Raw genomic sequence first — 14,577 nt, forward strand, 5'->3', positions numbered from 1 at the left:
CTTTTTTCAGCCCCATCAGCCACGTACTGGAATTGTCTAGAGCACAGAAGTTAATCTTAAATTATAGCAATGCTAAGCTATATACCCTTTGTGTTCTTGCAACAGGGAAAATAAATATGTTCCCTCAAAAAGATTACATTTTCAAAGTCTATTTGACTTGAATATTTAATTAGGTTTCAAAATTATTCAGCTAATAAATTAAGTGCAGGGCTTTGGGTAGTGTTTTTCCAGTTCTATGTATATCCTGCATTTGTCACTAATTAATGAGTTCCTAATGCTTCAGCTTCTGGGAAGATGAGCAACAAAGATTAACATAACTAGTAAATCTGAAGATGTGCAGCTGGGTTATAGTATTTGAAATTTGACAAAAACATTGGAAGTATTATTATTTGTGACATGGCTCAAGATGGGGGATTGTGAGGAAAGCAAAGATGACAGAACTGGTGCTAACCACTGTGACAACAACTTGAAAAGCAGCCGACATGACATCTTTCCTATCATGCTGCCGAAAATGTCAACTTTGTGAAGGACAGTGAGAAAATGGTTTGCCGAAAATTTGAAAGGTAGATTCAAGAGATGCTCATCATGTCAGATGCAATATAGTCCACAGCTGGGTGAGAAAGGGAGTCCTTGCCATGGTGATGGCTCTCAGTTGGCAGGCCCTTCCAGACATCCGCACTGCTCCAAAAACGGCTACAGCTGACCTGTAGATTGTCTCAAGTTTGCAGTAGCGTAAGACGTGAGAGCAGCAGGCGTTTGCACCGCATGGAGGGAGCAGTGGCTGGAGCCACCGGGTTTGGTGTTCTCCTGGCTCACAAAGACCCTGAGAAAGATGATGACCAGGGGCTTAAGCCTCCATGGTCTACGCACGCCTCGGTAGTTGGGTTGGAGCCGCTTGGGGTGTTACGACTTGGGTGAGAGCCACGTTGGCCAGAGGTTCCCTCTGCAGAGCCTGCCCTTCGTCTTCATGTGGGTCAGGGTTTTCAAAGTGATGCTTCCAGCCCAGCTGGGACACGACGCATGCTGTCACATCAGCCTGTTTCAGGTGTCCACCGTGAGTCTGTTGTGTGGCAAGTGCTGAATAACTGGTTCTGGCATAACCGAAGCCCTTTGAATACAGTGAGAAACGGTGATTCATGTGAGAGGGCTGCGACCCAACCCGAGCTGTCAGGTCCTGCCATTAAATCTCGCCGGTTGAGGTTATTGACCCAGCAAAGGGTAACATAACTTTCAGACCATTTCCAGCCTACCAGCAAATCTCTGCCAGGGCAGGCGGCTTTTCCTACCTCGTTTGTCAGCGCTGATGCAATTAACCTAGTGACACTCTGTGAGCTGTGATGGGTACAGGGGGAGAACTGAATGCCAGAAGTCAAATGAGGGCTTCAGCCCTGCCCCTTAATGTATGGCATTTATTGCGGGCTGCCTTGAATTATCTGCTCTTCTGCTTGGGAGCAAACCAGGCGCTGTGGGGTGCACAGCATCACAAAAGGCATGAACATCTCTGTCTGAATGTTAAATATTTTATGGAACTTTGGAATAAAAATACATTAAGCATGTTCAGACATGAATTTTTGCTTGATATCTAATTTGGGTTTTTTTGTGGCTTGCTCATTTCTTCAAAATAACTAGTCCTAATTAGGTACTAATGAGACCAGATACATACTTCCAAAATTGTTTATGAAATGTGTTCCCCAGCTGAGACATTTTATCCAAGTTTCAGCCTAGATCTTTTTTCCTATTTTTTTCCTTAATACACAACTGAATTTGGCAAATAATCAAGTAAAGATTTCTGATTAAATGCTGTTTAAATTTAAATACATGCCCTGGTATTCGAGTCTTTTTCTGTGTCCATGTTGCAAGTTTTATTTAATGTATATTTAGCTTTAAAATTTTGCAGTAAATATCATGTACAGTATGCAAGTTCCTCTTCCAAAATGTTTTAATGGTTTTTTTTTCACCTGTGTTGGAATATCAGAGTTCGTATTTATGATATTAAGAGCTTACTAAATGCAGGGTCAAAGAGAAATGCTTCTACAGATTTTATAGCTTTTAATTTTTTATAGCCTTTTTTTTTTCTTTTTTTTTAAGTTTGGGGCCTTTGATTCTTTAAGAGGAAAATAAAGCCAACCAATTAACCCCTGACAGGAGGTTCATTAGAAGCTTTGTAATCCCTTGCCAAGTCTTTTGTATAGCCAAACCAGTCTAGTACTGCGGATTTATGCAGCTTAAGCTGAACACTGGAGGAGGCCTTTAAGTAAGAACATTTGTTCAATTTTAAGACATCTTACATTACCTAAAGAGCGGCTGTGCCAGCAGAGTTGCCCAGGAGTACACAAACCCGTAGACTTTGCTCGCCGGCAGTGGGGAGCGGTGCCGTTGATTGTCTGCCTGGCCGATGCCTTTGGTGGATGGATTAGAGTCGCTCGCTCCTGTCGCCTGGGATGCTGCTGCACAGCGTATTTTGCCGTGTGGGTGTGGGGGAGAAGGAGGGGATTGCTGCTTTCGGCTCTCGGATGGGTTGGCATCGGCAGAGGTACGGGGTGGAAGAGCACAGGGACCACCGCATCATCCAGCCCCGGGAGAGCTTCAGCAGGGTTCGCCTGCACACTGTGCTCTGTGAAAGATGAGAAATACCCCAAGGCAGCAGGACCTGGGTGTCTCACAATGCACTCCTGTGCACTCCTGAAATACAGGGGCGTCCTAAATCGTCTGAGGAAATCTTTCATTAATTGTATCAATGTGCTAATTTTTATAAATTAAAATGAAGGAACCAAAAAGTCATTGCATTTTCAGATGCAAAATGCACGGTCGCTCTCCAGGCACATTTTGGCAGAATACGTTGGAGATGGTTCACTTCAAGAAATCACTATAATGGGGTGATTCAGCAGTTCTGAAGGAGTGCAGAATTTTGTATTCTGTTTGTATATGTGCCTGTTGTCAATATTCTTTTATGCTGTGAATTGTGTTAATTTGGCAGCTGAATTTTTCTGCAGAAATTCAGTCCCTCTTTTGCCAGCCGTGGGCCCAATCCTGCAGTGAGGGCTGGCATTGCGCTCCCTGCCATATACCTATAGATTTAGGGGGGGATTCTGCTTTTTCTGACGGCTCTATCGCAGGAAAAATAATTGGGGAGGGGGGTTTCCACACCTAGATTATCACTTTGAGAGGGGATATTTCTTTATTTGTTTATTTTTGATATCTCGGCAGTGGTGCTGCCGCAACACCTGGGTCTCGGTCATCCTCTGTCCCAGGTCTCTTAGCTGGTGACATCCCTCTCCAAGAGGGCAGCGTGCGTGTGCTGTGGGGGTGAGGTACCAGGGTGGTGAGGTGGAGTCCGAGTAATTCGTGGCATTTCTCCTGCAGGCCTGACGGCATAGGAACTGTGACCGTGGATGAGAAAGAACGTTTTGAAGAGATCAAGGAGCGGCTTCGTTTGCTTCTGGAGAATCAGATCACGCATTTTAGGTAAAGGCAGAGAGCCCAGGCTGAATGCGAGAGGACTCATTTCCTCCCAGCTCCCTCCTATAAGCAGCAAAGCCAAAAGGCAGGTTTTGAATGCATAAGGGAATTTTGCATAAGTGGCGAAGACCTACACAGGGCAGTGAAGCTTGCACTGTAGCATGCTTGTAGCTGGAGAGAGATTTTCAAATATACAGCCTTTAAAGGGTATTTCAAACCATCTTGCTCACATAAGCACTGTAATGCTGTGGATTTTTTCTAAAATTTAACAGAAAAAAAAATCTTTTATTCTCTTATTTCTCTGTTCCCCATTGCTCGGTTATCACCCATTTATTTTCCCTTCTCCCTAGTATCCGGACAGACAGGGCTTTCTGCAGGGATCACACTGTTTAGAAGGGATGGATCCTGCCCCCACAAAATGGACTGAATTGCCTCCAGCACAGAGCCAGCCCCTGGGCCGCTTGTGCACGTTTGCACAGACGGGTGATGTGTGCTCGCACACAGGGTCCCTGCGGGAGCCCCTCGGAGCTGCCTCTCACCAGGGACAGTGGCTGGTTCAGCTGGTTACCTACAGCCTGGTGCATCACGGGCTCTCCGCCTGGCAGTCAATGTCCTTTCCGGAGTGGGTTGGGTTTTTTTTCCTTTTTTTACAAGGAGATGACATTTAACTCTCTCCTGGGAGATCTAAAAACTCTCCAGGTGACACCCAAATTTAATAAGCTGCTAAAACTATCAGCTCATTACTCCCCCATATTCTGTTTTGCTGCCTTAGTGTCCACACCATCAAACCCTTTTGGAAAGGTTCCCTATAGAAAGGCTGCTCGTTCCAGGCAGAGGGACTAGAGAATTGTTTAGGCATATTTAGGAAACCATCTTTATAGCTCTGGAAAGGCTTGTTCACATGCATCTGGTGTGATGTTAACATGATGTGGTTTTCCTAGGTACTGCTTTCCATTTGGCCGTCCAGAAGGTGCACTAAAAGCTACTCTATCGCTGCTGGAAAGGGTAAGTCTAAGAATAACAGAGTGTTTAAAATTACCTGTATTCATGTGTCAAGAAGAGCTTGAGGAACTGTTGGTTTTGCGTAGATGTGTCATTAATAATAGTTGATACCGAACTGTGGGGGTTTAGGTGGGGTGATGTCTCCTGCTTTAGCTCAGAGGCAGGTGCGTAGCCTGGCCACTAAATGCAGCTCAGCCTGTGTCCGCATTCATGGCAAGGGTGGAGGATCTCGCTGGCAATCATCCGTGCCACAGACCTCAGAAGCAATGCCTGGCTGCTGTCCGGTGAAATTCCCATCTTGAGATAGACTTGTTACCCTGAGTGTATGAAACACGCTCACCATCACCCTCCCCATCCCTATTTCAGCCTTCCTGTTGCTCTGACACCCTCCTCCCCTCTGCTGACCCACAGCGTGGCCAAGCCCAGACCTAAACCCAAGTCAATCAGCAGAGCCTGGGAAGGGCATAACATTGCCTGGCACTGGGCAAGCTGTGATAGATCTTAATGCCATGCTGTAAAAAATCAGCACAGGTTTTAGGGCATGCCATAGGGTATAGATACAGAAGGGGAATAATACAGCAGGGGTAGGTCCCACGTCTCAAGCTGGCCAAGGTGACCTTGTAGGGGGTCCTGCATATTGTACACATACCTCGAGAGCCACACAGCGCTAGTGTAGGAATGGGATTTGTGTGCTGGGCTTGGAGAAAAGCAGTTCTGTGTGCCCGATGCCACAACAAATCAGATTTTCTTGTGTCAAGGTTCTGATGAAAGACATAGTTACTCCGGTCCCTCAAGAGGAGGTAAAAACAGTCATCCGTAAATGCTTGGAGCAAGCAGCTCTAGTCAATTATACTCGACTATCAGAGTATGCCAAAATTGAAGGTAAGGCTCTTTCTTTGTGAAATTACAATTTTGTTATGTTTCTAGGCGGCAACTGTGGCTGGGAGCTATTTAAAAGAAGCTCATTTGCTATTTATTCACTTGTCAATAAAACTGATGTGATTCTGAATCATTTTTGTGGTTTTGGCTTTGGAAGCAGTTAAGAATGGAAGCTATGCAAAACGTTTCTTTTTCTGGAAAAGAGAATGGAAACAGTTAAAAGGAACTGTAGCTTTTTTTTTTTTTTTTTTTTGCTTTTGATCGTTAGTTCATTTGGCCAGTGGTGTAGTATTCAGATTCATGTCGTGGTTTAAAAAAACAAATTGAGAAATACTTGGGATGTCATCTTTGCAGCTGAAGGTATAGTGCAGCTAATTGCTTGTGACAGTGGAGTTCAGGAAACAAATGAAAAATAAGAAGCTGAAAAACTGTTTAATCTATGCTTAATCATTTGTAGCCAATTTAAAATGTCTTTTTTCTGGGAGTGTTTCATTGTCTTTGCAGTTCGCATAGCAGTCATTGATCAGTGATCCCACACTTGCATCAGATTTCTTTCTTGTCACTCTAAATCTGGCACAGCTGATATTATTGACCTTTTAAGTTATGGGAGAATAATAACCAGTGACCAGAGACACATGTAGCCATCAAAAAGACATTTTAAAGCTTGCTGGAGGATACGTGTCAGCTGAAGCTCTACAATCCAGTCGTTCTTTACATGTTAATCAGTATACGTTGGTACCTTGTTGGCTGCTATTCCCAACTTGAAACTCCTACCCAACTTTACCCGGGTTCCCAACTGCTTAAACTTGTATGTTCCAGGTGAATGGTATGTTCTGCTCTAGACTTTGGGTTTCTGTCATGTGTGATGTGAAGCTTTCCCACAGTTGAGATTATCGTTGTTTGCCTCTAGGACAATATTGAGAGGAGAAAAAAAAAAAAAAAAAAAAAAAAAAAAAAAAAAAAAAACCCAAACAACCACCTCAAAACACTCCCTGATTTGTTCTTAGTTCTTGTTTATGTAAAAAATTGGGTTATTATATGACAAATTGTCCAGGTTCTGTACATGACATGTCCTCTCTTTTTCCATTTTTTTCTGTCTAATGATGCAAATTGTGTACCAGTGGTAATGAATTCATTGTTATGCATCCAGTGAGAAACACTTAAGAATTGGGCACTAAAAGGATGTTTATCAACTCTTGACTTGGTAATGAGAGACAAAAATAGAGAGGGAATGAAGGTTTCATAAGCACTGTATTATCAGGCAATTTATGGAAGTACTGAATTTCACAGGATATTTTAATTGGTGTATTCTGTAAAATGCAATGTTTAAATATACTTGACGAGGATGGAGAAGGACTGAGAATCAAAAACAGCTTTTCTGTTGATGGATGCTTCTACCCAGGGCTGGCTCCCTTAGGTTCTCTGTGTAAATATCACTAACTCGTTGGTAAGATTTGCTCTCTTCTTTCAGATAAATCTATGCAAAAACAAACTTTATGATCTGTAAGTAAAAATGCATTCATTTCCAAAGTAGACCAGTTAGTGTGTACTTTTCCTTTTGTGCCTCAATTCTTCTTGGTTGTGTTAATTATCTGCCCTCTTTTTCGCACTGTGACTTTTAGGTCTGGGAATACTTTGAAGCAACAAACCTATTTTTTTCCAGCTACCTTTTGAGAGAAATAGTTCATTCCACACTACCTGCTCTCTTCTGCTTTTCTCCTCCTTTATCCGTGATTGGCCACAGCCACTTTTTGATACTCTCTCTATAAAAGTGGTTGTAACACCAATTTCCAAGCATGCTGGGATTGTTAATTTGAACAACCCAACATCCGCCAGCTGCATGCATCAGGTTTTCTCTCATGAGCATAGTCCACTACCTGTTCAAATACTTCTTTAGAAGAGCAAATGACAAGTTTACCTGGGTGCGATGCGTTTCTGCGTGCCGTACGTGGCTTTGAAATCCTGCTTTCGAAAGCTGATGTGTGAATAGCCATGTGTTTGAGAGAGTTGTGTCAGAGATGCAGAACCAAATCAGTGGCAGCAGTGCTTGAGGCTATGCTTATGAAGAAATACCTGTGAAAGCCTTAGATACTGAAGGCTGAAATCCTTAGTATCTCGGAGCCTTAAACCAGTGAAATTCTATTTCCCTCTATTCATGACGTTTTGATCATTATATTCTTGCAAACAGTTCAGAGCAAACCTCTAGAGTCATGGTCACAGCCTCTCTTGTGACTCATGGGCATGCTGAATGGTTAATCCAGTAGATCTCCAATTTTAACCCTCTTTTTTTTATTATTTTATTTTTTGTTTTTCTTCTTCCTTTTATCCTGTGTGTATCCCAAAATACTCTACGGCTACTTTCCTTTTAACCTAATATAAAGTTTTCCTCTGACCTATAGCCTATAACCTCTTTGCCTCTGACCTAAGCCTCTTGCATGCCCAAATCCTCTTTTATAGGGAAAAAGAGAGAAATGTATGAGCATCCTGTCTTCTGCTTGGCCTCTCAAGTGATGGATTTAACCATTCGTGAGTACCTACCACCCTCCTCTCCATGCTGTCCTCGCTCTTTCTGTTTTCATTACCTCCAGAAAGTCCAGATCCAAACCAACTCACTCTCCTTGCTTCAAGTCTTTTAGCATTGGCTTGTCTGTTGCTTCTGTCTGTGAAACCCAGTGTGAGAAGTCCAGTCACTTTTTATCAGCCTAAACCAGGTTAGACAATTAACCCATCTGTCTGTGATAAACTCAGATTGTCTGTAAGTTTTTTCAGTTCTTCTTTATGTCCGTGACCTGAATGCATTTTTACTTTGCTTCCGTGTAACCCCAGTTTGTAAAGTGCTTGTCACTGGTACACAATCAAAGGTAGCAGCTACATTGGGGAGAAGTGAGCTAGAGGTCAGATAAAGGACACTTGGGAAAAGCCATCCCTTTTGCCTGCGTATAAGATCTTTACCCGGTCCTGTGTATAAAATCGTATAAGGCTGTCCTTTCTCTGTACATCAGATCTTACATGTCTCCTGTCTGTTAGCTCTCGAGCGGAAGGATGCACTTTACTTGCTCTCCTCCTCGATTTTTTTTACTGACTCTTTGCACCGAGCTCTGGAGGGGACACCCCAGCCCTGCTGTCACTTGGAGATCCCCTCTGTGTCCCCAGAGCTCGCCCTCTCTGGTTTTCTATTTGTACAGCATTTTCTTTCACCTCGGTGAAGGGAGCTTCTTTGGTAACCCCATGCCTTGGGGGGGGTGGGGGGTGAGGCCGGGAGACTTTTCTTCTTTTCAAATGTCATATATCACGCATAACTGGGGGGCTGTGCGGTCCACTTGCTCATTAATCCTGCATCTCTGTTCTTGTTTCTCTCTTTTCTCTCCTTGTTGCTTTCTCTCTTTCATATAGAGAATCAAAAGGACGCAGGTGAACAATTGTATATGCATTATAAATTGCTAGGACTGTTGAGTTATATTTATTTTGTTTTCTTTTTCCATAGCTCCTTAAGATATGTACTCCTTCAGGCTGAAAATGGAGATGCATTAATACTTAAGGAGTTAATTTGTGCTGTCTACTTAATCGCCTTTTCCTCCTTCCTTAGAATAGAGTGTAGATTAGAAATACCTTATAGAAATGTAGTATCTTCTTAGGGAAGAGTTTTAGAGGAGAAGCTAAGCTTTGTAAAGAGAAAGTTTCTTGGTTTCCAAAAGAACTGCAGCTCATTTTGGGTGAAAAAATATTGGTGATTTGGCCATTAACTTAACACGCCTAACAAGCACATTTATAACTAAACTAACGTTCATTTTTGTTTTTCATATCTTCTGTTTTATGCCTTGATGGGAGGACTGGGTTTTTAATTTATTTTTTTCTATTTTTTTGTTAATGTGTAACAAACAATCTGGTGGGACAGAAGTCGTGTTTGTCTCTCGTTTATAACCTGTGGTGACATGTAACCAGGCACAGGCTCGGCTCAAGTGCCCGTCTCTTCAGATGGAAGGGATGGCGGAGCTCTGCAGCCCCTGTTCTCGTTTCTGTTGTATCCCAGAGTCCTAGTTCAAAAGTCCTTGAAACCTGAACTGTTCATTTCTTTTTGTGATTAGATTGTTCTGTTTTGTGGGGGGGAGGGGGAGGGGGGGGAAGGATCAGGTTGATTTCAACTCTGTTTGCAAAAAGAAATTGCTTTTAAAAAGCAGTGCAAGTTCTGCCCTGGCTTCCCCAGACCTTCGCAGCTCAAATTTGGGCCGTGATCTAGAGCTATTGCATGACAGTAAAATTAATTTTGAATAGCAGTAAATATTTAGAAAATGGAGAATATTTTTTCCTTACGCCTATGAGGCTTGCAAATAAACAAATAGCAAATAGAACAATCCCAGCTATTACCATTAACTATGGCACATCAAAGTGAGCGCAGGCTGTTGTGGTTAAGCACAATAAATGCACTGAGCATCACGCAGTGGCTCGTCGTGTGCTTACAGTTTAGAAATTCAGAAGGACGTTTCTACAGCCCAGCTCGTTTAAAAATAAAACTGCTTCTTCTTGATGCTTGGAGCGAGTGAAAGGACGCAGGGAGTTGTGACTCTGCTGCTTCGTGCCCACAAATCTTCCGTTGTCTTTAAAAATTTTCAGGCAAGGTCAGCAGGACTCAACTTGAAACCAGTTCCTCAGCTTAAGTGGAGTCAAAAGTGACTGGGGTTTGGCCTGACTTTTTATTTATTTTGCCAGAAGCAAGAATAAAAATAAGATGCTGAAAACAACTTCTTTTTAAACACACAAATGTCACCCTTTGATGTCCTTTCTCCTGAAAAGTGTGTAGTCTCTTGCCTTGCTTTAAAAGTATTGAAATAGAACATTAAATAGAACACTATGCTAAAACAATTAAAGATGAATGACTTGCTTGAATTATTAATCAGACAAAACTACTAACACTCAGATTAAGAAGTGCAACCTTTTGATAAGTGTTTGTCTGCTTATTTATATAAGTCAGGAATCCATCGTTCCTTTAGAAAGGAATAACTTCTTCATCCCTTAAGCACAGGATTTGTGAGATGTGCTGCACTGTGTTGGAGTGCCGTGGCACTGAGGGATCCCATCAACACTGGTGCCACTTTGTGCTGCTGGAGTTGGGTACAGGCAGCCTTAGGGATGGTGCCAGCCAAGGCCACAGCTGTCAGTTTGACGATTCGTTGCATATAGGTTTCAAGTATATTTTGCTATAAGGGGTTTTTGGTTTGTTTGCTTTTGGACTGAGTATTTCTCATGTTGTGGTTTGGTTTTGGTCTCTGTAAAGAGAGACTTCTCATGGTACTGCTGAGTTGATGCACAGAGAGGAGAAGTGAAGGAGATGTGGGGATGGACGCAGGTCTTGCCTCAGTGCTTACTGCCAGGGTGGCAGAGCAATGGGGCACAGACTGCAAGTGGAAAGTAACTGGAGAGCAAAGGGATCCACTAAAGTCCTATTGCTCTGTCACCAAGGGAAATCAGCTACTCTTGGGATGTCCAGAAATGTCAGGATTTTGCTTGGCTGGCAGCCTCCCACTCCCCTATCCAGGCAAGCAGGGCTGCGGCGGCACAGCATCTCATGACGCTGCGTTGCTGGCATGCACTGTCCTCCCCAGGTCTGTCCCCCCGGCCAGGCTGGTGCCTGGGTGGGTGCAGAGCCAAAACCCCACAGAGCAGCAAGGGGAGCTGTGGTGCCCGTGCAGAGGCAGGCATCTCTCAGTGCCTGTGACAGGCTGGGGACCCGGGTGCACCCACAGGAGAGGGACTGAGCGTGGTGGTTTCAGCTGCGTCAGCCTCGGCTGGCGCTGGCTGTGGAGCATCTTGTACATAGTGCTCGCCCCAGCAGGCGTGGAAAGTGTCCTCAGCTGAGGAAGCGGGTGCAGAAGAGGTCGGTTTTTGACTAGAGCAATACAGCAGATTGTTAAGCAGTGGCATTTTTGAAGGCATTTGTACTGGCCCATATCACGGTCCCCATGCTCACTGTACGTCACTCGCCTTCCCTATTTCTGGATGTCAGCCTGGGAAGCTCTGTGCACGCATCCGTAACTCTTAGTGAGTGCACTGAAGGATTAGGAGCTGAGCTGCCTGTTGCTTAACCTGGTCTGAGACAGAGTGATTTGTGAGCCGAGCCACTGCTGAGCAATCACTCCCAGCATTTGTGATAAACCACAAAGCTTAAAAAGAAAATACAATTACGTTCCTCAAATAAATATGGATGCAAAACGTATGAAAACATCAGTCTTTGTATGCAGCAGTGGAGACTGAAGTCATAAATCAGTCACACACTTTTAACTCAGGCATGACTACTACCTGTATTCGTGTGCTGCTGAACTGCCGCTTTATTTATTTCCTTCCTTGAAGCGGCATTTGGTTGTATTTAATGAAGAATTGTTACGCAGCTTTTGAGGTTTCCTTGTGCCCTTTCAAAGGCAGTGTTTATAGCAGTATCAAAGTTATTGCAAGAGCATCAGAAATCACAAAGATCTGCATTGTGCTGTTATCTTTCTACAAGTCTCTTCCCAACTGCAGAGCAACTTGCTGCCTGAGGCATGAGATACAGTTCTGGTATGCAAAAATTCTTCACGAGGCTGAATAATCATCAGAAAGTCAGGAGATCAGTTCTCTTTTCAGCATGCTGAGATTTGAGAGCTGAATTAGAGTCTCCTTCTGAGTTGAAAAAAAAACCCCCACATTTCTATGAATGTTTCTTTCTTTTGAGATAACACATCTTATTTTGAAAGAAAAAAATGCCATCACCGAAATCCCTTTCAGATACATGCGAATTCACCTCACAAATATAATAAAAGGCTGCTTGCCTCATCCTCAGGCTAAGTTCATTATTCTTTATAGTTATCTTCAGAACAGCAGCGCTTTTTATCATTTTCATGATTGGCTCGCAAATGAACACACACATAACACTTGTATTCCAAAGCCTTTGGCAGGGGTTGTGTATTTTTAATTATTAAAGGGAATCATTGAGCCAGTGGCTATGCTTTTAAAAAATATGAAAAGTCAACAATGCTCTTCTCCTAAGACAAGTGCAATTCTCACTGTTGCTGATGTGTTCATAGCACATCCATCCACCAGAAATCACGGTGCTGAGTGAGAAATATGTAGTTTGAAAACCTTTCAGTCTGTAAAGAGTCACACACAATGAATTGTATGCAATATAAATACCAGAGTAGTGCAGATCTTTTAATATACCTGTTACATGCATTGCAGGCTGAAGCTTATTGCAAGCACAACACCATAATTTGCCAAGTAATCCAAGTTTTTGCCAGGATCTTATTTGCAGGTATCATCCTTAAAAAGCTTAAAAAGCTTTGGCAGAAGTTTGTCTGGAAAAGACTTTGTCAGGTTGTAAGGAAGGAGGAAGCTGCCCCTGCCTGTGGTTTCGGTGATGGAGGCGTTTAAACCTTAGCCATTTGACACATGAGCAAAATACAAGAGCATTTCTGATGCTAAATGCTGTAGCGAGGGATTAGGAAAAGGACAGGGAAGAAAGAAAAGCCGAAGTGAAACAAAACCTGCCACACACACTGCAACTGATCGCTGGAAAATGCCGTAAAACCCATCCAGCCTTATGCAACTCCCTGGCTCTGAGCAGGAGCCAAGACACCCTGTGAAAGGGTCCTCATGTATCATCTCCAAGACCCGGACCCGGAGAAACAGGTAAACTCCCTTGCCTTACGGGGCATTGCAGTCACTCCCCCATTTCTAATTTACAGAGGAAATTAATCACTGTCCTTAGCTAGACCTTAATCTTTTATATTTTCTTGCAATAAAGAGGCAACAAAGAAACATGTGGGTTGGGGCTCACGAGGTGCTCGGTACCCCCAGGAAGGCAGAGGACTTTCTCTCTCCTCTCGTTCGCCTTCAGGTGGTTTTGCAGCCATCGTGCAAGAGCCTTGGATTCAGGTCTAAAAAATTTGAACGCTCAAAAGAGCTGAATGTTTGTGCAGATTGGGCCAGATCAGAATTACATCAAGAGTTTGCTGCTTAACCTGCTGTAATCCCTTGTGGAAGCTTGTTTTCGAGAGGCGGTGGTGGCAGGGAGATGCCAGGAGCAGGGGCACAGTGCTGGGGGGGAGCTCTCACAGGCCTCCCGAGAGAAGTGAAAGCCACCCCAGGGTACGTGCTGACAACTGCACAGCAGGAGCCTCCTCCAAGCTGTTCTATACACGCTGCACTAGAGATCTGTGAAGTCCCGGTGCTGCTGCATCTCTTGCCTTTTCCTCCTCTTCCTTCTCTGTTAATGTCTTTTCCCTAGGACAGAAAACACTTGCACAAGTCAGGCCAGTTCAACACTGTGGGGTCCGGACATCCATGAAGACTGAGATGTGTTTTTCAATAGGTAGCTGTTGAGGAGGCAGGGGATGGACTCACGTTTGAGGGTGCTTGAGGGTCACAGCACTGAGAGATGGCAGTGGGATGCAGTTCTGAGATGCGATGTTATCCTGGCTTTGATGCTCTCAGGAGGAGCTGTCTTTCTTTGACGCTCCCAGCTTTGAAGCCTGACGGACTCCCCTGGGTGGCGAGGGATTCCCACCACGCAGTTGCCAGGTGTGGGTGGGAGGAGGTGTGTGGTCCCCTCTCCCCATGGTCCCTTCCCATCTGGGGATGGCGGCACAAGCTGCTCTCCATAGCGATGGGCAGTAAAATATTCTTCCTATATCTACACGTTGAACTCCGGAGCCATCAGTGAGCAGCCAAATTCTTGCTTATGTTTTAAATTAGAGTGGAAGTCATGAGGCCAATGCCCAAAAAGCAGTTATTTTTGTTCACTTGAGGCTGAGAGGTTTGCTTCTGGGGACAAAGCCACCTTTGGTAAACGTTGAACAAGGATCAGCATGACTCCAGAGACGAACGAATAGATTTGCTTTTCTTGTTATAAGAAAATAACAACCAAAAAAAAGCTAGAAACCAGTAGCTTAAAACTGAGAGTCTGAATTAAATCATTACACAGCTTAAAAGACTAAAAATGTGTGTGTGTGTGTGTGTGTGCATTGTATGGTGTTTATATACGTATGTATTTCTATCTCTATGTATGGAGAGGGGAACCAACCTCTTACTCTTAAACTAATGGTTTACTCGAATATTCTTTATTATACTTTGATAAGTGTTATAATTCTGTGAGAATTAAAAGCAATCAGAAATCTACTTTGCACAAGCCAACCGATTTTTTTTCCCCCACTGGAAAATGCAAGCAAAATGGCAAGGACTTTTGGCAATAGAATGTCCAGATAAATATGC

General features: G+C 43.6%; 1 protein-coding gene across 24 annotated transcripts in view; it reads left to right on the forward strand.

The window, feature by feature from the left end:
- Positions 1 to 14,577, forward strand: part of CADPS (calcium dependent secretion activator) — a 220,803-nt gene that overhangs the window by 144,994 nt on the left and 61,232 nt on the right. For 14 of the 24 annotated variants that reach the window (XM_040589456.1, XM_040589459.1, XM_040589457.1 and 11 more), the window contains 4 exons: positions 3,364 to 3,465; positions 4,401 to 4,464; positions 5,220 to 5,343; positions 8,734 to 8,751. In XM_040589456.1, coding sequence (XP_040445390.1) covers positions 3,364 to 3,465; positions 4,401 to 4,464; positions 5,220 to 5,343; positions 8,734 to 8,751 — 308 coding nt within the window. Of the gene's footprint in view, positions 1 to 3,363; positions 3,466 to 4,400; positions 4,465 to 5,219; positions 5,344 to 7,797; positions 7,867 to 8,733; positions 8,752 to 14,577 lie in introns of all 24 variants that reach the window. The other 10 variants (XM_040589476.1, XM_040589463.1, XM_040589479.1 and 7 more) reach the window with 2 other exon arrangements.

This window comes from Falco naumanni, chromosome 4, assembly GCF_017639655.2.
Source record: "Falco naumanni isolate bFalNau1 chromosome 4, bFalNau1.pat, whole genome shotgun sequence".
Classification (NCBI taxonomy): Eukaryota; Metazoa; Chordata; class Aves; order Falconiformes; family Falconidae; genus Falco; species Falco naumanni.